This window comes from Ambystoma mexicanum, chromosome 6p (assembly GCF_040938575.1).
Source record: "Ambystoma mexicanum isolate Mex_15411 chromosome 6p, UKY_AmexF1_1, whole genome shotgun sequence".
Taxonomy (NCBI): Eukaryota; Metazoa; Chordata; class Amphibia; order Caudata; family Ambystomatidae; genus Ambystoma; species Ambystoma mexicanum.
The window spans coordinates 1,090,103,435-1,090,124,356 of record NC_090935.1 but is presented as its reverse complement, the minus strand read 5'-3'; the positions used below and the strand labels follow the sequence as shown (position 1 = coordinate 1,090,124,356).

Below are 20,922 nucleotides of genomic sequence, written 5' to 3'. Positions count from 1 at the left end.
CATTTTGCATGTTTTGGAAGCCTCCTTGATTATTTTGGAAACCTCGCTGATTGCCCTGCCATCCTCTTCCCCTAAATCCTCTTCCCTGTGGGTAAAACCCTACATTACCCTGATTATTTTGTTGTGGACTAGCCACCTGCTGCATGCTTGATTTAGCTGCGCTAGTTATCAAGGCTCCTTCAAGGGCATACTTTGATAATTCCTTCTGCACCAATTTCGCTTCCTCAGCCTTTCGAATTGCTTACTTTTTGCAATTCTTTTCCTGCAGCAGTCTACAATAATGTGCGATAGTCAACTGTATTTCAGCCCAAGGTTTAGCCTTAACTCCTACCAATTTCTTGAGTTGTTGCTGCACCGGTTCTGGCAACCCTTGGCACAATATATGGTAAAACACAGGTATTGATTTTGTCCACGATTCATGAGTCTCGAGTATCCATGCATCTTGGAAATTATGTATATAAATTAACGGATCCTCAGAATCCTTCATTTTTTGAGTCATTATAGCTCCCATAATGGAAGTATCTGGATACAGCACTCTTAGCACTTTCCATACTGCAGTTCCACAATTGTTAAATGGAGCTCCGTCATGCAAGGTATTAATTGTGGTTACACCAGCGTAGCCTGCTCATACCCACACATCGTCTGCTCTCTCACCAACTATGGCGATTAGGAGGCCCTTAATGTCCCCTATAGCTAACCTGTTTCCTCCTCTCATTTTTTCTACTTTTCACTTTCCGGCTCCCGATGTCAGCATTGGAAGTTTGTTTTTCAAGTTTTCTCGATCCATGTGTGGTCATGGAATATATTGTGGTCTTACTCCCCCCTTCTCTAGTAGCAGAAATTGGAATGCGTAGCCCTCTTTTTCTTCTCTCATTGTTCTCCTGTCTATTGCCGGGGTAATATTCCTGCATCGCCGTCTACCTGGTAATGTCCTTAGTCTGTCTACATAGGGCGGTGAAGACACCCACCTCTGACCATGAGGTACTCCTTCATGTCGGTCAGACTGCGTGGCTGACTCTGATGCCCTTGGTGCAGACTCGCTAGTGTCTGACCATCGTATCCCTTTTTCCCTTGGCCGTCGTCTTTCGTTCCGCCTCCCTTCTACATTTTCCTCGCGCTCCTCCCTTTCCGAGTCGGCCATTGTTTGTTCCCAATTCACGCAACTTCTCGCATCCTCTTTATTCCTACTTATTTCTAGCCTATCCAGGGATAGATCTCTATTTCCAATACTTCGGGAGACATCCTCAGAGTCGTACAGCTGAGTGTTCTCCAGGTGCTCGTCTTCCCCCTCCCCTTGGGGTGTCTGTTCTAGCCCCATTTCATCATATATTCTATCGATCGTTTCCCCGATGCTTCTGGTGTCGAAGTCATCTTCAATATTTGCCCTAGACGTGCCTGGTACTGAATCGTACGCAGGAAAGAATTCTTCGATGTCTTCCCAGTCTACAACTGGATCAGGTTTTTTAACCTCCCTCTCCAAATATTCAAGATTGCGTGCTCTCTGTCTTCGCTTAAGTTCAATATCGTCATCAAATTCTTTGAGGTTCCTCGCCTCTTCTCTGACCCTATCTTCTTCCTTTCTCTTTTCATTTCTATGTTCATCTGCCCTTCGAATTTCCTCACCTCTTCGTCTTCTTATTCTTTTCTCACGTATTCTTTGCTCTTCCTTTAACTTTTGCTGTTTCTGTTTGTCTTGATCATTGGCTGCTCTTGGGTTGTGATCGAGCTGTCTGTCTTGCTCTTCGCGATATATCTGTTCTCGCCTTTGTCTGTCTTTCCTTCTTATCCTTTCGTCTCTTAACTCCTTCTCCTTCCCCTGTCTCTGTGTCTCATCTAACCTATTCTTTTGTTTCACGTCATCAATGCCTTTGCCATCGAGTTTCAATAAGATTTGTCCTTCCATCCATTCATCCTTTGCAAATGCTATCTCATCAGTTCTACCTTTGCTTCCATTCTATCTCTTCCCTTCTCTTTCCTTGTCGAGAGACGCACTTGTCGCGCCTGATCTCTTCTTTCGTCATCACGTCTCTCCTTGTCCCTTGGGACTACGGAGGTGATATTTTTGTGCTTATCTTTCCCTTGATTTTCATCACTACTATGTGTAGGTGACTCATATGCGGGGTTGCTGTACCCTGTGGCTGCTTTAAGTTCTCTTAGTGGGTACAATCCCTCGTCCTTACTTTCTTCAACTCTCGTTTCGGGTGGGGCAGGTGGCGCAGTAGGCGTCTCACCCCCCTCTGTGCATATATTAAGTATCCAATCTGTTGGCGTCTCTTCCTCCTTTACCTGTTCATACATTTTCCACAACTCGAGAACAGCAAGGCGTTTTTCTAACTTCTTGCCTGTATATGTGGCGTGCAAATATGTCATCATATGCTGTAAGACGGCTTTGGATAAAGACCCATTTTGTGGCCGTGGCATAAACATCTTGTGGGCGGTAGCTTTAACCCACTGGGTACTATATTTCTTTAGCTTGGGTGCGTGTTTTGCCAACTGTTGCATAAGTGTGCTAATGGAGTGTCCTCCATGCTTAAATCTGTTCCCTTTCCTCTTATACAACACTTGTCAATGTTTTCGTGTGGTCTAAACAACTTCTGACAATATGAGCGAGCACCAAACACTGCAAGCTCCAATCCAAATTTTCACAAAATGTTATATATTCTCATCTACTCAAAAACCAACAATTTGTGTGCGATTTTATCTTAGCTATTAAATCGCAACATTTTTATATCAGTTCTCTTAAATAAATATTTTACATATGATGTCACAACAAAACATGTAAGACAGACGCTTGACAGACTAGACAGACAACAACTGGATACAAATATCTCTGCCTCTAATCATTACCCCTGCATGGAGTGTAAACGTACCCCTTTCACGACGCCTTTAAACGTTGTGGTAGCCTATTCATTCGCCATTATGTGGGATTTTAGATACACGTTTCTTCTAGCCGCTTTATTAAAGTGTAGGAATAAGGTGAATCCTCTCACTTATCGGGCGTCTCCCCCAGTAGCCTCTCCCTTCTCGGGTGTCATCCCCGGTAACCTTTATTTATTTTATTATTCTCGAGTTATTATCCCCTTGTATATTCTCTACTTCTGACTATTTTTGTTTTTTCCTCCTCCCTCTGTTACCTTTTCCCTTTACTTGTTCTAAGGCATGCACTATTGCCAAAGCATTCAATTTTTTTGCTTCACTCACCATTCGCAAAGGTTCATCTCCGGACCCTCGGGATCACTGCCTTTGTTACCACCTTCTTCAGCTTTTTGCCCGCTCAGCTGCCCGTAGGAATGGGAAGGGAAGTATGGGGAACACGGGACCCTTCAGGCCCTGACTGCAGTCTCTTCTTTATCTACCACTGTCTATGGGGAGCTTCACAGTATACTCAGCCGAATGGCAAAGGACTCGTGATATTGCTGAGGACCTACAGTTACTTTATGTCGATGGTCAATAGGTGTCTTATTTTAATCAATAATCGATAGTTGATAAACCATCCGATCTTGCTCCCAAGTGTACTGGGGAGACCCCCGGCTGGCCCATAGAGTTGCGGTTTGCTCCAAAGTACTTTAAAATGAGATAGCTGGAACTTGAGATGGATGGGGTGCAGATTTATTACTCCAACACCAGTCAATAAGGACAACTCAATGGTTTGGCAAAGGGAGTCTGTTTAATGACAAGTACAAAAAACGGTGAGTCATGGCAATCAGCAGTGGTGCGATAGTCTGTCTCGCTTCAACTCCCTCAAACTTCATACAAACAGTAACATTTATACTCAAAACGTGTCATAATCTGACGTGTAACACTCAAAAGTTAACATGCAATTCTATTGGTTAGGAAAAGGTAACTTTAATATAGGTGCTATATCTGTATATGGTAACGGAGTGAGGGGATTGGGTAAACACTATCAGGTGGGCGTCTAAGGCCTTCCTTCAAAATGACTACTGTAGACGTCACTAAAAGTACAATGTCCTATTGGTTCTATTAACTATAGGACCCTAGATTATTTGGTCCATTGTGATTGGGTTGGCATCAACTCCATGCATAAATTTCCACTTTGCTTAGCAGCACGCAGAACGGTCAGCCAGGTGCAGGGTGTCCCCAATTCACCCTGCCTTTCTTCAATCAATCATCACTTTATGGGCCATGTGTCAAGTAGTTCACTGTGGTTGGCTTTGAAATTGCATCTTGTTGTCTCGAGAAGTTCTGATATCTCTGTTTGGGCCTCGTTTCTCTCAATTTGTGTATTTGATTTTCGTTTCACCCGCCACCTGCCTTCGCCTTCTTATCTCGATCCTTCAGAGGCAGGATATTCTGTTCTTAGCTTCAATTAAAAGTAGCTATTGTTCATAGCTTCTATTGATATGACATTGGCTTCCCTGGCATGAGCTGCTTCTGCCGACTTTCGATTCAGCCTTCTTTCCTCTTGTTTGCTAAAATATGAATCTTCTTGCGTTTGGCCTATAATAACGTGGGTTGGTTCTGCTTTTAGTGCAAAGTGGACTAACACTTATACAATGTGCTTCGTTTTGAGGTAGATTGTCTACAATGGTGCTTGCCGCTCTCTTCTTCTACTTAGCATAGCAAGCTGCACTATGTTCTTAGCTTTCTTGCGGTTACAAGCATATGTACAGGCTGGTTGAATATCTTCATCCTTTTCACAGCTTAAGCTTCTTTGTATTTTGACATCGCTTTCTTCTTCTAGGTTCATGATATCCTTATTCATGGCGTTTTGTCTTTTCGCGTCATCCTTTGGTCGTCATTTCTTCTATGGGTGCATTAGTGAAGGCCCTCGTGACGTCACCATTCGTCTTCCATTAAGGACTTTTTGGTTTCTTCCTGGACAGTACTTAAGCAATCTTCATTTTGTTTCATTTGCTGGTAGGGTTTTCTCAATGGGTACCTTACTGTCCATGGTTATCTGGTTATTGGTACTTCAATAGGTATTGTTCTTCTGACAGGCACTGGGCAGAGCTCTACTGCGGCTCTCTGCTGGTTTATTTGCTCATCGTATGTCACATATTTCTGTGTGAATGTTCCTGGTACTTCAAAATGGGCGACTGGAGTGCAGGCTTTATTTGGGACCTCCTCTACAGTTGTATCCACTGTGAATGAGTGGAGCAGTGATCTTTCGAACTGATCAGTAACAGGTGTCTGTGGTTCTTAGGTGTGTAGTGAGGGAGTACCAGTGCACTGAAATTGTGAGGTCATAGAAAAATGGCAATAAGCCTTGTCACAAAGTGACAAGGATCAAGAAGTACGACATGATCAATATATAGATTTTGAACAGGTTTATCTGGGTTAATGTGCACATAATGGACCAAATCAACATAAAGCAAGTGTCTTCAGAAGTTAATACATCAAGATGGTCTGTTTCCCAGTCCAGGACAGGCCTCCCCAGCCTTCTTGCCTTTAACAATGTCCTCTCGATTGCCCCAAGTATACCTAATCTTCAAAAAGCGGTTCTGTCACTCTTGTCACAGTTTGTTGTGGATTGCGTTCATTAGGGTTCCCAAAGCTTTGTTCTTGTTCTAACTTTTTGTGGGCTTCTGGGGCTGTGAGAAACCTGAGGGTATTCTCACTCCTAGGACCCCTGAATCCTCTTCTCAGGTGGCCAGGGAAAGGCCATCGTGCTTGGATCCTGACCCTGGGGTTGGAAAAGTGAGAGATGATCACCTGGTTGGAGGGTCCTTGGGAACTGGGAGTGGGGTACCGTTAGGAGAGACATGGTACCCCCTTATCTTGTTGAGACTCAACCAAACCGTTCCCGACCTTTAAGGGTCACAATAAAGCTGTTCCCCTCATTTCCCCACATATGACACTTGATTCTACTGGGACAAAGAAGAAGCAACTAAGAGTAATGAACTAATGAACACTATACCCTTTCACCACTTTAGTACTGGAACGAGGAAGATGCCAACTAGGAGCAATGAGAGTCAGGCATGTCCCTTTAACTATGGTCAGGCAAGTCTCATTAGAGATCCAGACATGCAGCCTGTCAAAGTGATTTGACAGTTGTGAAAAGGGATATGTGTGGGTTGTCCGTGGTGAGTTCTTTAATCCAGGGAGTGAGGTTGGTGTTGTGCCGGGGGGGGGGGCAGATGAAGAAGTACTCTGTTTTAGAAGGATTGGGCTTGAGGAGGTGGGTGGCCATGCAGGGGTGATGGAGAGACATCTTTTGAGGGCATGGGTCTGTAAAGGGAATATTTATATTTGTGTGTCTGTGTTTGGTGGAAATTGATCTTGTGTTTGCAAAGAGTCTTTTCAATGGATACTACATATAGGTTGAAGAGGAGTGGGAAGATGGAGGAGGCTTATGGAAGCCCGTATGTGACTCGGGGGGGGGGGGGGTCTGATTGATAAGGGGGCATGGATACAAAGTGTCTTCTGTCAGTAAAGAAGGAAGTGAACCAGTTGAGGACAGTGTTTGAGAGTTCCATCCTGTGGGATAGGATGTAGAGTACAATGGTGTGGTGGTGTCCAAGGTTGCAGAGAAGTTGAGGAGTATGAGTAGTGTTGTGTGTACTTTGTCAGTGATGTTGTGGAGGTCATGGAGGATGTGAAGTTTAGCATTCTCAGTGGTGTGTCCAGGTCGAAACCCAGATTGGGAGGGGTTGAGGAGGCTGTTTCCCTCCAAGAGACATCCCAAGTCTTCTGCGTACTTGGCTTCTCTTCGGTTTCTTGTGGCCTGACATTTCTTGGCAGCGCCCCTAGAGACGGTGGCGTCTCCCTGCCGTCGTCCCAGTCTTCAGCTTGTTCCTGTGTCTCTCCGTCTGCGGCCTTCAAACTTTGCTCTCGGTTCCTTGGGGGGCAGGCTTGACCATTGCCATAGTCCTTCTAACTTGTACTTTGGGAGGCCAATAGGCAGTCTGCAGCAATTAGATTCCATATGCTGGTTTCCATAGGTATTCTTCATTGCTCCAGCCTTCCTCCTCGTCACAGTACTGAACTGAGGATCAAAACAGAATTTAGTGGTACTTTTCTTCATCTTAGTATTATCCTGGGACCTTGGTTTCCTCAACTCTACATCGATAGATAGAACTGTGGGGGCCACAGGATACTGAGTGGGGTGAAAGGAAGGAGGGGTCAGAAATGAGGGAGTGGAATACCGTCTTCTCCCCAGGTGATCATCACTGATCCCATGGAGGGGTTCCCTCCCCACGAGATGCACCCGCTGAGTACCACCCCAGGGGGCACTATAGGGTAGCGGTCTTGCCTCCCTGCCCTTATGAGAAGGGGCTTCCTGCATGGAAGCAGTGACAATACTCTGCAATTCATCACAGTGTAAAGAATATAACTGGTTTATGGAGTTGTAGATTTGGTTCTGTAAATTAGATCTTTGTGAAGGCTTTAAGCACCCACACAAGATCAAAAGGCTCACAGATTGCGGGCATGTCATACATTATACTCTCTTTGACAACAAACTCCTTCAGATTCAAACAGAGGTAACCACATTGAAATAAGCTCTTTTAAGAAATGGGCTAACACATTAAAGGTTGGTAATGTACAATTTCTGCTGTTCTATGTCATATTTAAAGAGCAATCACACATTTCCTCTTTTTACTCTAACAGCAGTAAAATTATACGATGTCTGCATAAGCTGAGCCAAGGGGATCTAAAGGATCATTACCTGAAGTAGTAATGCCCCCCTGCTCGGGGCCTATTGCTTAATTCAAAGATTGCCGGCTTGTTTCCAGAGAGCTTCTTTAGAGACAGTCATCCACGGCCTTGGAAGTGCATTGAGAGAAGTGCGGGGTGAGGGGCTATAAAGGGGAACACAGGAGTGGCCAAGTGCTGGTGTAGGGCCCAGGAGTGAAGTGCTAAGGGGCACCAAGGAGGAGAACCTCAGGCTAAGTGCTGAAACAGGCAACTCTCAAGGTGGGATGGGAAGCCACCAAGCAGGGGCCTGCAAGGCAGTGCAGTTGGGGGTAGGAGGGATCGCTGGTGTTGACAGGGAGGAGGGCCTGAGATCCTCTACTATTCATGAGGATCAGGCCACTGGTCGCAGCGGCAGTGGGGTAATTAGCAGGGAAGGAAAAGAGGTAGAATAGAGCAGAGTTGTGAGCAGTTTCTGGAACTTAAGGAAGTCCAGCTCAAGTCTGGGAGAGGCAGGGAGGCAGGGAGGCTGCTCCAAAGGGAGGTACCAGCCGAGGAGAGAGACCTGCCCCCCATTCTCTATGTAATATGGTTGAAAACTAGAAATTAATAAATGTGTATATTGTTGGTTTGGCACACAAACCCAGTGGGAAGTAAAAGGGTAGTGTTCAAAAAGTAATATTACACAATAAATAGGGTATGTACAGTCACTGAGGGTATACAGTAGTTGTGGGGCTGGAGCTAAATTGTGTACCTGAAGGCCCTGCAGGACTACATATATTATCTGCTGTGGTATGTGTGAACACAGTTTGCTTGAATTAAAACGTAGTTAATGAGCAACAAAAACAATGAAAAGCAAAGACAAAAATATATACTTGTAATGTATTGCATGGTCTCAATCTGTGTGCAGTTGAGAATGTCATGCCATCCATAGACAACCACGCAAAGTGTCCAGGTCATCTTGGATTTTATCAACACGGACCATCCAAACCATGACTAAAAAGAGAGCAAATGCTTAAAATCCCTCTTGCTATGCAGTGTGGTTATAAAACAGACAAAAAGCTAAATCCAAAATCCATGTCTAAGCCCACCCACAAGCCACAACATAAAATGTATGCATTTTAATGTAAAAAAAACTGTCTGCTAAAACTGACACTGCAGTCACGACAGTTACCAAGAACAGGAACGCACTCATTATAGCTGTGCGACAATATTTTATGTGAATATCAGTACAACCAGCTCACAATTACAGGATATATTAAGACACATGTTTCTATGACAGATACACAACAATCGTAACAGAAATATTATTATTATCAAAAAGAATCTAGTTCGTGGGTACAATAGAATTGAAGTATTTTACAATTTTACAATAGTGAACATTTAAAAATCAATTTAATTACCTTGGGATCAAGTTTCTCTTTGGTATAAACTCCATTAGCAGCGGTCAAGAGATCATTCAATAAAATAGTGAGGTATCCTTCCAAATTAAAAGACAGATCATGACTGAAAGAAATATTAATGGAATTAGTAAGCAGAGGCGTCATGAAGTTCAAAAGCAATTTCTCATCATTTGTATTTAAATAAATGTGTCTAGGATTGTACTGGTTGCAATGAAGTGTGTTCAAGAGCACATACACCTCTTAAATCTTCCATCACTAGATGTCCGCCAAGGACACATTTCCAGTGTGGCAACGTTTATGGTTGACCACAGAGTGGATCTCTACACTGACTTCCTCTGAGCAGAATACAAACTATAGATTGAGTGCATGTACATAGGCCCACAAATCTACCTTTTTCAATAACACAAATTTTGATTTTGTAAGAAACAAACTGAATCTTGATTTCTTAGTTTTAGGTTTGAAACATTGATGTTTCAGGACCATAAGGAAACACAACAATACCACATATTTTCATAATTTGCACATTACGAAGAATGTATACGTGGATGCCAGAATCCTTGCTTAAAATACCCTGCACCAGCCCTGGGATAGCCAAGTGAAAACCTGAAAATATGCTTCTCAAATCCTTGCATTAAATCCTAAGGCAAGCGATGGCTTTTGATAGGTCGCTCTCAAATATAAAAAGCAGGCAACTGTCAATGTTTTCAGCTTTCACTGTTATTAGCAGCCTGGGAGGTGGCTTCCACCAATGAGAATGCTTGGTACGCGCGCTGTGTTCACTAAGGAAATCCCATGTCCCAAAAAATCTCATTGGTGGAGTGCATTGACTCATAATTAGGCCAACATGCCGAATAAAATAAAATACAAAATAAAATAACTACTGAATACTCTTGCCCACTGTACCGCATCCAACAGCCACCAGCATTGTTTATGCAGGTCACTCTGGCTATCACAAGCACCTGCTGCTGATAACACCTGTACGGAACCCTGAGGCAGCACCGAAGTGGTATACAATGAGGCACACATCCAGAAGGCCTGGTTCCGGTGCCTCCATCAGACTGGAGGTGTTAAACTTTTGAAAATATTTCTAATGTGTGCCATGCTGCACAACAACTGTGCCAGAAGATATATGCTAATGCCCCTGGATATCAACATGGTACCCCCACCGGAGGAGGACAACATATGCTTATGACCGTATACTGCCATGCAGTGCCCATGTGGAAGACAGAGACAGGTGTCTCAAGAACCTTTTCTGAGGACATTACATAACACCAACTTCAAAAACCTCTGGATTAAACCAAAGGAATATGAATCCTTGTCAGGATATAGCATAACTACAAGTAAAAAGGAAATCATAAAATGAAATATGAAATTTCATGTCTGAATCTATTAGTGATAAAAATTAAGTTGCTTGAGATTATGATCACATCTAATCATTTTGGTTAGCGAAATCTATGAATTGGAATGACAAATAAATGAGTTCATTATATTGCACTTTCACTAATAGAAAGAATGGCATACATTAAAGTGTGAAAGAGTTTCAATGGTGTGCGGGTGTTGGCCTTCTTAGTTAGGATGTGGTTGAGTGCGCTCATGCATGTTCTTAGGGAACCCGGTTACATGAATAGAATGAGCTACTACTTCAATATTAGTAATTGAACATTCGTATGATTTCCGAGATTCAAGTATGGCACACGGCTACTTCTAGGCCTTAATACCTTGATATAAGGAATATGAGGATACTGAGGCGAGTATTCAATTCATACAATACTAACTTCACCAAGTGGCAGGTTGCACAATACACAGGCATCAGTTGGAGGGAAATGTAAGCACTGTGGTCAGTGCCTAATCAGGTAAACACTAATCTCACAAAGAGACAAGTAAGACTATACACAGCAATTAATATTAATGAGGGAATCACTCAGCTCACATATGGGCCTGAATGAGTGCAGATTTGAGACCACCAAATGGTAATTCGGTCACGCCAATTCATGTGGCTTTAGGTTGTGGAATGTGGTTGCTCCACTAAGCCTGCAAAAAACGGTTGACTAACGCCATAGGCATGACAGGAGGAGACTGTGGTTACGGTTTATGAAATTTCATGATGATATGTTTCAACTAAGTGTTCTACTTATTTTTCTATGTTTATCTATGTCGTTTCTTCGTCTTTTTCCCCATAACAATTCAAGATGAAAGTACACCGTGTGTGATAAAAAGATTGTTAGCGCAGGGAAACTAGAGAAATCCTTTTTGTTCGAAAATTGTAAGCATTGTGTCATGGATGGTTGGCACAAGGCATCACTTGGAAAACACTGGATATTGTTTTTCGTAATATTGTAATGGCTCATGTTACATAACAGCCTTGAGAAAGACCCCACGTCGAAGCACGTGTTGCTGGTTAAGAAGACGTATACTGGATTCATTTGTATTTCATGATTGATTATGCTACCTAATGTATATAAATGCAATGTATTTGAAGCCTGAAATTGAGTTACACTCATTATTATTATAAGGTTAAGGGGTAGCCCTTTAGGTCTGGGGTTACGCCTTCTGATAACCAGCACTGCAGCTTTCCAATATTACAGCTAGTGCAGTATATTGTAGAGTCCAAGGGCAGAAATATCCGGATTTACCCTAACCTTGCACTGTATATAAAACATGATTTGAGTAATGCCATAAAATGGCGATCATTTTCCATCCATTAATGTAGGCAAAATCTATTTTTTTTAAAGTCCTCACCCAACCATATTCAACCGCCCTCCCCATCACCCCCACCTCTCACCCAGCCAGGCTGAAGAGGACAAGGCAGCAATAAACTGGTGTGCTTTAATTGAAGCACATGCAATTATTAACATATACTGCCAACTTTGGCAAGCTGTGAACATTTTTTGATGGTCATTGTCCTTTTGAACTGAGGTATTTGTCCTAGTTTGAAGCCTCAATGAAGATCAGTCTCCCCCGGTTTGGTAGGTGCCTGGTGTTTCAGTTTTTCTTCTTGGCTGACATTGTTTTATAAAAAACCTTTTACAAAATACATTTATCACACTTCAGAGAAGACGCAGAGAATTAAGGGTTGTTAAAGAGCTACATAGTATCTGAGTGGTGTGATGAATCCCGGGATGTCGTCACTGTTTCCCTATGCGGAGCCCCTTCCCATGAGTCCAGGGAGGTGAGGCCGCTCCCCATGGTCCCCCTCGGGGTGCTACTTAGTGGGTGGATATCATGGTAGGGTAACCCCCTATGGGACAAGTGACGACTATTATGGGAGAACGCGGTATCCTACCAAACACCTACATCTCTCCTTCACGCCCACTCTCTACCCCAGATACTTCTTTAAGATCCCAAAAGTAGAAAGGTCTGGGACGAGGAAGAATACAGGTGACTATCATGAAGATCCAAGCCAAAAAACTGACGAGGAAGAGGCGTGGATCAGCAGGGATCACTCAAATTAACTTACATGAACAGTCCAGTCTTCAACTTCAGACCTTACTGAATACCGACAAAAACTAACCATGGACTGACCCGGGTTTCAGATGCACCCTAGAGGAACCACAAGAGGGACCAGTGCTCGGCGAGGAAAGCAGCAGGAGCAGACCCAGGCGTGGAGGTGCTGAAGTGGCGGTCTCCAGCGTACATGCTGAGCGAACCAAGAGGCTGGCTGCGGAACGCACCAGCAGTGCAGTACTGCAGGACCATGCAGTCTGGCTGGAAGAAAAACGCTGAACAGGCTCAGAAACTGCAGAGCTGCTGCAGCAAGTCGAGAAGATCCCCAGAGAGCCGGCAAAGCAGAGAAAGACACAGAGAAGAATGTGACTGACCGGAGGGCTGCAGCCAAGACCCAAAGAGTATTTGGGTGGCTGAGCCTATGATTGGGGGTCCTCAGAGGGAAGATGAACCACTGAAACCAACAGTGTATAGAAAGTGGGGGAAAATGGATAACCCTTAGTGGACACTAAGAGAGTTATTATCACAATACTGTAATGTAATGAGGGGACGAGGGTCCGGGACCCTTACAAGAAAAGATCATATCAAGTAACAAGACTACCCAATCTTATTTGTGACAGTACTTGGAGGGAAGGTGACCCAGGGCTGTCAAAGGAAGAGAAGGTGAACTGTGAGAATATGACATATGAGTAAACCAAGCCTGCATGTGAGATTAAGAGACTGTCAAGAGAAATGTAAGAATAATACAGATGAATACAGAACTTGGCAGGCGAGTACACCAAGTCTATGTTTGAGACTAAGAGACCTGATAGAAAAGGGAACCAGGTCTGCCAGTCAGGGTCAAGGACCCACCATAGAAGCATCCAAACTCCTCTTCTTCGTCACAGTACCTGGTAGAAAGAAACCAGGACTGCCAACCAGGGTCAGGGATGGACCACAGATTGGAGGAGCATCCAAGCAACTCTTCTTAATTGCAGTGCTTGGTCGAAGGAAACCAAGTCTGCCTACCAGGGTCTGGGACCCCAAAGAGAGAGAAGAAGCCCGGAAAGGGCCGATCAAGGAAGGGAGACATTTCTCCACCAATTGTCGAACTGTGTTATAAGCCTAAGGAAGGCTGGGAAAGGGAGACACCCCCCCCCCCAGCACTTGATGAAGTGTACCAGTAGCCTGAGGAAGGCTGAGAAAGGGAACATTCCCCCCAATACTTGAGAAAACATGCACACCAAGAACTGCCTTTTTGCCCAGGGGAAGGGAATCATTCATCTGGACTAAGGAGATCGCCTTTTTATTTAGTTTAACAGTGTGTGAAGTACAGAGCTACGACTCTGACATAGGACTGTGGGCTCTTGCTTTCTGACATCGTGACTGTGACATCGGTAACATTGTTTGAGGCAGGGAAACGTCTCTTAGAGATAGGGCAAGATAGGGTGTTATTTTCTTTATTTACCTCACAAGTAAAGGTTTATGCCAACCACAATGATCCCTCCAAGTCAGAGTTTTACTTCTGCCCCCTTACAGTGGCCTGAGTGCTATTGCTACCCAACACTCTATCGTTGTTTGCTGACTAAAGGAAAACTATCCACCTCTGAGATTTCTTTAAATAAAATCCAGACTTTCACTGCACTGAAGTTAGGCGAATACATTTGGTGCTGTTCATTACACCTTTCATTAAGAATTGTTACTTGTTTCAGTTAGCATGTCAGCTTAGCTGTAGCCTCAATAATGTTGGCTTTGGTTGCATGGGTGCTAAGTGTGCAGTGTAGTACAATTACTTCATAGTGACAAAACAGTTTAGAAAATGCAATATTGAATGAAAAAAACCAATACTTACCTAGCAGCTATTAATGCTCCAGCAATTATTGCAACAACAGTGCATATGATGGACAGTGGGTACCGCTGCCTACAAATGGAAACATACTTTTAGTAATTTCAGTAATAAAATACAAGTGACACAAAATGTTGCTTACAAAATTAACATCTGATATTGGAATGGAAATATCTCGTACCTTGACTCTGCATTATGTGTTTCAAAATAAACAGAAGAGAGAGTCTTTGTAGATGTATAGCACACAGGCGCCATATATGCCTGCTCCTGGTGACTACAACGAATGCACTGAAGAGTAACACCTGTTCTAGGCCAGGATAATGATAGATGATAATGCACATGGTGTTCAACATAGTAACTGAGATGCCCTCCTCCCAGACTCATTGTGTGTCCCGACGCCGGATCTGGAATGCATGAACGCCAGCAGGAATTCTTAAAAAAGGCACGGAGCGCTGGGCCCACAAGCAGAGAGCCACAGTCTCTCCCCACACTGTGAATGCACCGGATCTAGCACCTCAAGCCTGTGTGTTCCAGCTTGCCATAATGTAGATAGAGAAAAGAGGTCGGAGGGAGGAAGCGCCTGTTAAAAGGGCTAATGACTGCCAGTAAAAGAGTCACTAAACTGGAAGACTGTGCTTGATGTTGATCACCCCCCCTCCCCCACCTCCAGACTCGTGGAAGATTTCCAAACACAAACACAATTGGCGGGAATGCAGTCTGTTTAATGAATCCATTGGCCAAGGGTGCTCTTCAGTAGATCCTATTAGATACTAGATACTTCAGTAGATACTATTGATCAAACATAGTGTCTGATCTATTGCCAACATCCATGTAGTAGTGTTTACAAACTGCAGGAGCACTAGCCAATCTGGCAGCTTTGCAGATGCGTTCTAGCGGGACAGGAGTCTGAAAAGCAATAGAAGCTACGTTCACAGTCACATGATGGGAAGGCAGTGAGATTACGAGCTTGAAGTAACATTTCGGATTACAAGAAACCATGCATCGAGCAATCAAGGTCTTTTCTTTGGCCAGCATGCATAACTAATAATCACTTTGAAGACCAAATTAGTTTAGTCCGGTTGAGATCAATTCAAATGCCTCATGCAAATTCAAGTTGAGAGCGCTTTTATCCTCAGAACAACGTTTTGGGAAGAAGGAAGGTAAACACATGTCCTGTTTATCATGGAAGGTTCAAACCACTTTCAGAAAAAAGGAATAACGTGAAACTTTCAAAGGCGGAAAGGGCTTCCAATTCATAATACTTCCTAGGGGTCACTGTTGTCATAAATGTAACCAAAAACACTGTCTTCCATGTCACCAATGGGAGGTCACTGGTAGCTATTGACTCTAAGGTACAAACCAGATAGGACCAAATTCAGGTCCCCCACAAAGTGAACTATCATGAATGGGGAAAAGAAACGTATTTCTATATTCAAGGTTGGTTCTGTGTGATTCAACAGGAATACTTCTTCTAGTCTGGTGCCATTGAAGGATGAAGTGTTCTTCAAAGAGCGCTGCAACAAATGTCCCCTTTTCTTAGGCAACAGGAGACTGACCCTGAGCCACTTGCTCTGATTGGGTGCTTTTGTGGATCCTTTCCTAAAGAATATCAAAATATACTTTAAAAAGCCCAATGTTTCCATCATTATCTCCTGAGTTGCTTCTTCTTGAAGTTAGGTCTGTGCTCCATTAATACCCAAAGTAAAACATATCTACAATAAACACCGGGAAACACCTTTTACTGGGTATGTACCATCCCGTGGAAAATAAATCACATTTCTTATGAGGCGGGCAAATAAGGATTTGAAAATAGATGTCATTCAGGCTGATGGCAAACAGAGTCTCTTTATTGCAAAAACGAAGTGCTTGCAACACCATTGTGAAGGACCAGCCCGGACAGAAAAAGTTGAAGTGGAGACACAAAAAAGGTGCCTCTGCCTCTCTTGCGTTCATCAGAGAGGCTGGAACAAAAAGCATTGGCAATTAGCAGGGGTTATTCGTAATCCTTATGCAGATAGGCGGGTGAATTACAAGTCTGCCATCTACCCGTTTCCACTCATAATTAGTGAGGAAGGAGTTGTGAAGAGCTGTTCTACTGTTCCAAAGAGGGAATTGAGGATACGAAATATCCGTGCTGCCTTTTGCGTTTTTCTGATCTGACTCCCTGATAGAAAGACCCTGTCACGTGTAACTGTTAGAAGAGCATCGTCGTCCTTAATGGCTGTTGACATATCTGTGTAAGAAGAGGCAGGTTAAGCCTGAAAGGACTCAAGCAGAATCATGTTCTGAAATAATTGTGACACATATCCCAATCTGAGCTCTTGACGTAGACCTGGTCAGCTACTCATCTGCAGACTCTGTAAACTGCTTCTCATCAATGGGAAGAGCTAGTATCTTGTTTGTGTCGCCTGATTCAGATATGAGAATCGCCATGCATGCCTTCACATATCCACCACTTTCATAAAACATGACATTGTGCAGCAGTCTACCACGTATAGGGGCACCTGCTTCCCTTCAGTGGTGATTACAAGAAACGTGGCTTTCCCCCAGGGGGTGAGTATTATGAAATTCAGAAGCGCCTAACACACCTTGAAGCGACAGTCAGACAGCACTAAAGCCGAGTTGGGTTCCTATAGATGCAGCCAGGTGTTCTGGTAAACGTTCTCTGCAGACGGATCCAGATATGTAGCTGCCTATCCAGGGGATGGAAATCTAATAAAACTGCGACATAACTCCAGGTAAAGACGACTGGCACTAAGAAAAAGTGGGCAGATGGCTAAGACAGCAAACATAAGGACCTTCTCATGTGGCCCTTTGTTTTGTGACAATCTCTTCTGGGTGACAACCAGAGGCAAATGTTACATGCCACAATAATCCAATACTTTGCAGCCTGCCTCCCATTAATTTATGAGACTATGGGTTGGAGCACTTAGCCTAACAGGCCTGCATGGGGTTGCATAATTTGGAAGCTATTTTCACAATAGCCACTACATTATGTCTTCCAATATAATGTGGGTAAATCTGACTTTGAATGGGGGCTCTTCCAGAAGGCCGGGTGCAGTGTGCAAGCCTAATCCCTCAGATGGCCACAGGACTGAAGGCATCAGAGACTTGGTGGAGGTGCTGGTTATAGTGATGCTGGCTGCAGCAGCCGGGGGACGAACTGAATCTCCAGTGGGCTTACAGGACGTTGTGATCCATTGTCCAGAGATGCCTAAGCAATGATGCAGCAGGGGAATTCTTCCTTGAGATGTCGCTGCCAGAACAAGGGCCACACATTTGGCAACATGAGAGGGTTTCGCCTCAAGCTACCCCATAAAGATCAAACTCTCGTATCCATGGTGATGTCCTTAGAAATACAAACGGATCTGCCTGGCAACTGTGTAGTACCTGTACCTTAGGACATGTAGATCCAGTAGGTACCAGGAACTGGTCATATCCTGCTATGGTTACTAGGCCGTAGATCAAGCACTCATGTCTAGCCTTAAAATATTTAAACAAAGACAGGAATATTCTAAGGCGTAAGACCTATGCCAGATTCGTTCTTTGACGTGCCACTGGCGTTGATACAATATCATGAATTTGCATGCATTAATGGAAAAAGAATCTTACCGAATGCAAAAACGCCATTATTGCATGTCTGGGAAACATGAAGGGGTGTGGCGGCCCTTTTAAAACACAATCATTTAGAATCAGACTACTGCTGCAGCCACCCGAGCACATTTCTACCTGATCCCACAGGTGATGCAGAGATGCCATTGGTGAGGCACACCAGAGGTAGGAACTATTCTGTCAGGAGGAGCTGGAAGGCCTTGCGGAGGAGGTGGCATTGAAGGTACCTGGCGGACTGGCAACCTGCTGATCCAAACCTACACTATGAAGAGCACCTGTTTCAGGGAAGACTTTTGGAACAAAGCTATAGTAATCTCTACCAACACCCATACTATTGAGAATAATAATACTATAATAATGTGTTTTTTTACATAGTGCTTTTTTTCCAATGTGCTTTACATAGAACATATTTATCTATTATTATTATTATTATTATTATTATTATTAATATTAGTATCCAATCGAAATTGGTGCTCACTTTAGTGACCTGGCAAGGATGAAAGGTTGAGTGCCACAATTTGAACCTGCAACCTGCTGATGAAACACAGATCACAGCAATGAGCGCTTAACCTGTTGAGCCATCTTACCAGAAGTGGGAAAAGCAATGGAACAACCTCATCTGATGTGTGTAGGATCTTGTGGATGAACATGTTATTTTATTTGAATTTATCTTCTGTGCTGGGGCTACCAAGAGGGTCTCAGAGCACCTTACAAGGTTGAAAGGTTCAAAAAGTGGAAGGTGAAACAGAAGTTACAAAACGTTGACAGGATAGGATAGGCAGATAAGGATAGACAAGGGGAAGCAGAGTAGGTGGCAGAGTTACATCACACATTGCGAAACAGGTATGTTTTGGGGCTCTTTCTGAAAGTGGTGCTGGCGGGTGCAGGGAGAATGTGAGGTGGCAGGATGTTCCATGCTCTGGGTGCTGTAAGGGTGCAGAAGTACGAGTCTGACACAGTGGTGGCATGCTTGTTGGCAAAGACTTTTATTATAAAAATAAGGAAAACGAAAAACCTATATTGCACTATTTCTATGAGGGGTTGCCCTGCCTCAACAAAAACACTAAGGACTCCTGTAAAGTATATTGTCCACCGTCCTGTGTCCAAACCTATAAAACTGGGTGTCTTCTTGATCTAAAAGGGGGCTTCTCTCGTTCTGGATACAGACCTTTACATTTCAGTTTGCATGATGTGAAAACACAAAGAGTGGCGCTTTAAATACACTTCCCAAGTATCAAATGGGGGGGGGGGAGTCTCTTCCCCTTGTTCTGGCTTCACTTTCCAAGCGTAGTATTAAGCCTGGTTCACTATCCTGCCGGACTTAACTATACATTTTTTTTTATCACAAAAGATATTTTCCTTGTATTCAGGGAGAAAGTCTCTTCCTTTAGCAATGGGTCCTTGACCCTTTGGTTCAGCTTCTTAGACTTCCCTTTCTCTTTCACATCGGTCCCAGATCCCTCTGGGATGTCTCTGACTTGCTCTGGGCCTCAGTTCCTTGACTATATGTTTCTTCACTTTTGTATGGGTCCGTGACCCGTGTGCTTTGCTTTTGTGGGCCTTGCCCAACTTCATATATGGTGTGTTACTTTTGCCAGTTCTCTACCCCTTGTGAGGAGCCTGAGGGCATCTTCTCATCTACTCCCCCTTGGATCTTCCTCTCAGGTGGCCAGTGAAAGGCCATTGCTTTTGGATCCTGGCAGTGAAGGTTGATGTGCCAGGGTGGATTAGCTGGGCGGAGGGACCTTGGGGAGTGTGGAGAGGATGTCGGCAGGTGAGACATGGTATCCCCCTTTTCCCTATAAGAATGAATCCTCCCCTCCCCCTTCCTTCATAGGGTTTTGTCAGTCCATATCTCTTCCAGACACATACACTATGGGCCTTCTTGCAGACCGGTGGTAACCATGCCAGTGCTTCCGGTGGGTTGCCGCCAGACTTGCAACACTTTGCCAGCGCCTGACTTCCTGGTGCCACCGGGACATTACAAGTCTGGGTGGATCGGTAGGTCAGACGCCGGCAAATGTTAATCCTCATTCCCAAGGAGCTCCATAGGACTCAATAGGAGTGGGGAGACGGAAGCACTGGCACTGTTGCTAACAGGTACTTCTGTGAAAACTCTATGGGCGGGTGCTGTTGCGCCCGAAAAGGTCAGATCTGCCGGGCGCAACAGACCCTGCCTGCAGAGTTATAGTGTGGTGGTCTGGAATGCGTGCCGGTACGTTGCTACCGGCACCCTTAATTCCAGACCGTCACACTCGTAGTGAGGCCCTACGACCCTAAAGTGTGTACCTTTAAGACTGGGATGAGGAAGAGGCGACTAGGAGCAATGCACACTTTCAGACAGTTTCACTACTGTGGTACTAAGACCAGGAAGATGCCTATAAAGGATCAGGCATGTCCAGTTCTTTGATGTTATGAGGGTCAGGCAAACAAAAGGTGGCAGACGTGTGGCGAGAAGAAGGCTGGAGCAGGACCGGCAGAGAGGACTCTGCATGTGACCAGGGGAGGAGAGAGGTGCCGCGACCAAAGTGGGCCACAAGAGGACCGAAGCCTCAGCAATTGCCTGCGCTACATGGTCTAAGCTGGGGAACACAGAGAACTCCTGACTGCCAGGGGACGCTGCGTGAAGGTTTTCCGAAAGCAAGCGTTGCTTGCTGCAGAACCCAACGGAGTAGAGAGCATATCAGAGAATGGCACGAAGACGCCTGGAGAAGCACAGCCGCTCCAGTGAGTGTGAGACAGGGAAAACACGTACTGGGGTGCTCTGGGGTGCTCTGGGGTGATATATGAGCATCTAACGAGGGAAAATGTTGAACCAGGACCCTACCGAGTACCACCAGAGTTCATCATTGAATTATTAACTTTTGCCCTGAACAAGAACTTCTTCACTTTTGATAATCAGTTTTTTCTCCAGACTAAAGGCACGGCAATGGGTGCAACTTTTGCACCAAGCCTAGCCATTCTATTTATGGCTACTTTTGAGGACCAGTATGTTTACAACCGTATCAACCAATGGGAAGTTAACATCTCCCACTGGTACCGATA

General features: G+C 44.3%; 1 protein-coding gene across 2 annotated transcripts in view; it reads right to left on the bottom strand.

Moving 5' to 3' along the window:
- Positions 1-20,922, bottom strand: part of SLC35D2 (solute carrier family 35 member D2) — a 464,130-nt gene that overhangs the window by 106,495 nt on the left and 336,713 nt on the right. For both annotated transcript variants that reach the window (XM_069625695.1, XM_069625696.1), the window contains exons 6-7: positions 14,272-14,340; positions 8,997-9,099 (exon numbers count right to left, since the gene is read on the bottom strand). In XM_069625695.1, the coding sequence (XP_069481796.1) occupies positions 8,997-9,099; positions 14,272-14,340 (172 nt within the window). The remainder of the gene's footprint in view (positions 1-8,996; positions 9,100-14,271; positions 14,341-20,922) is intronic.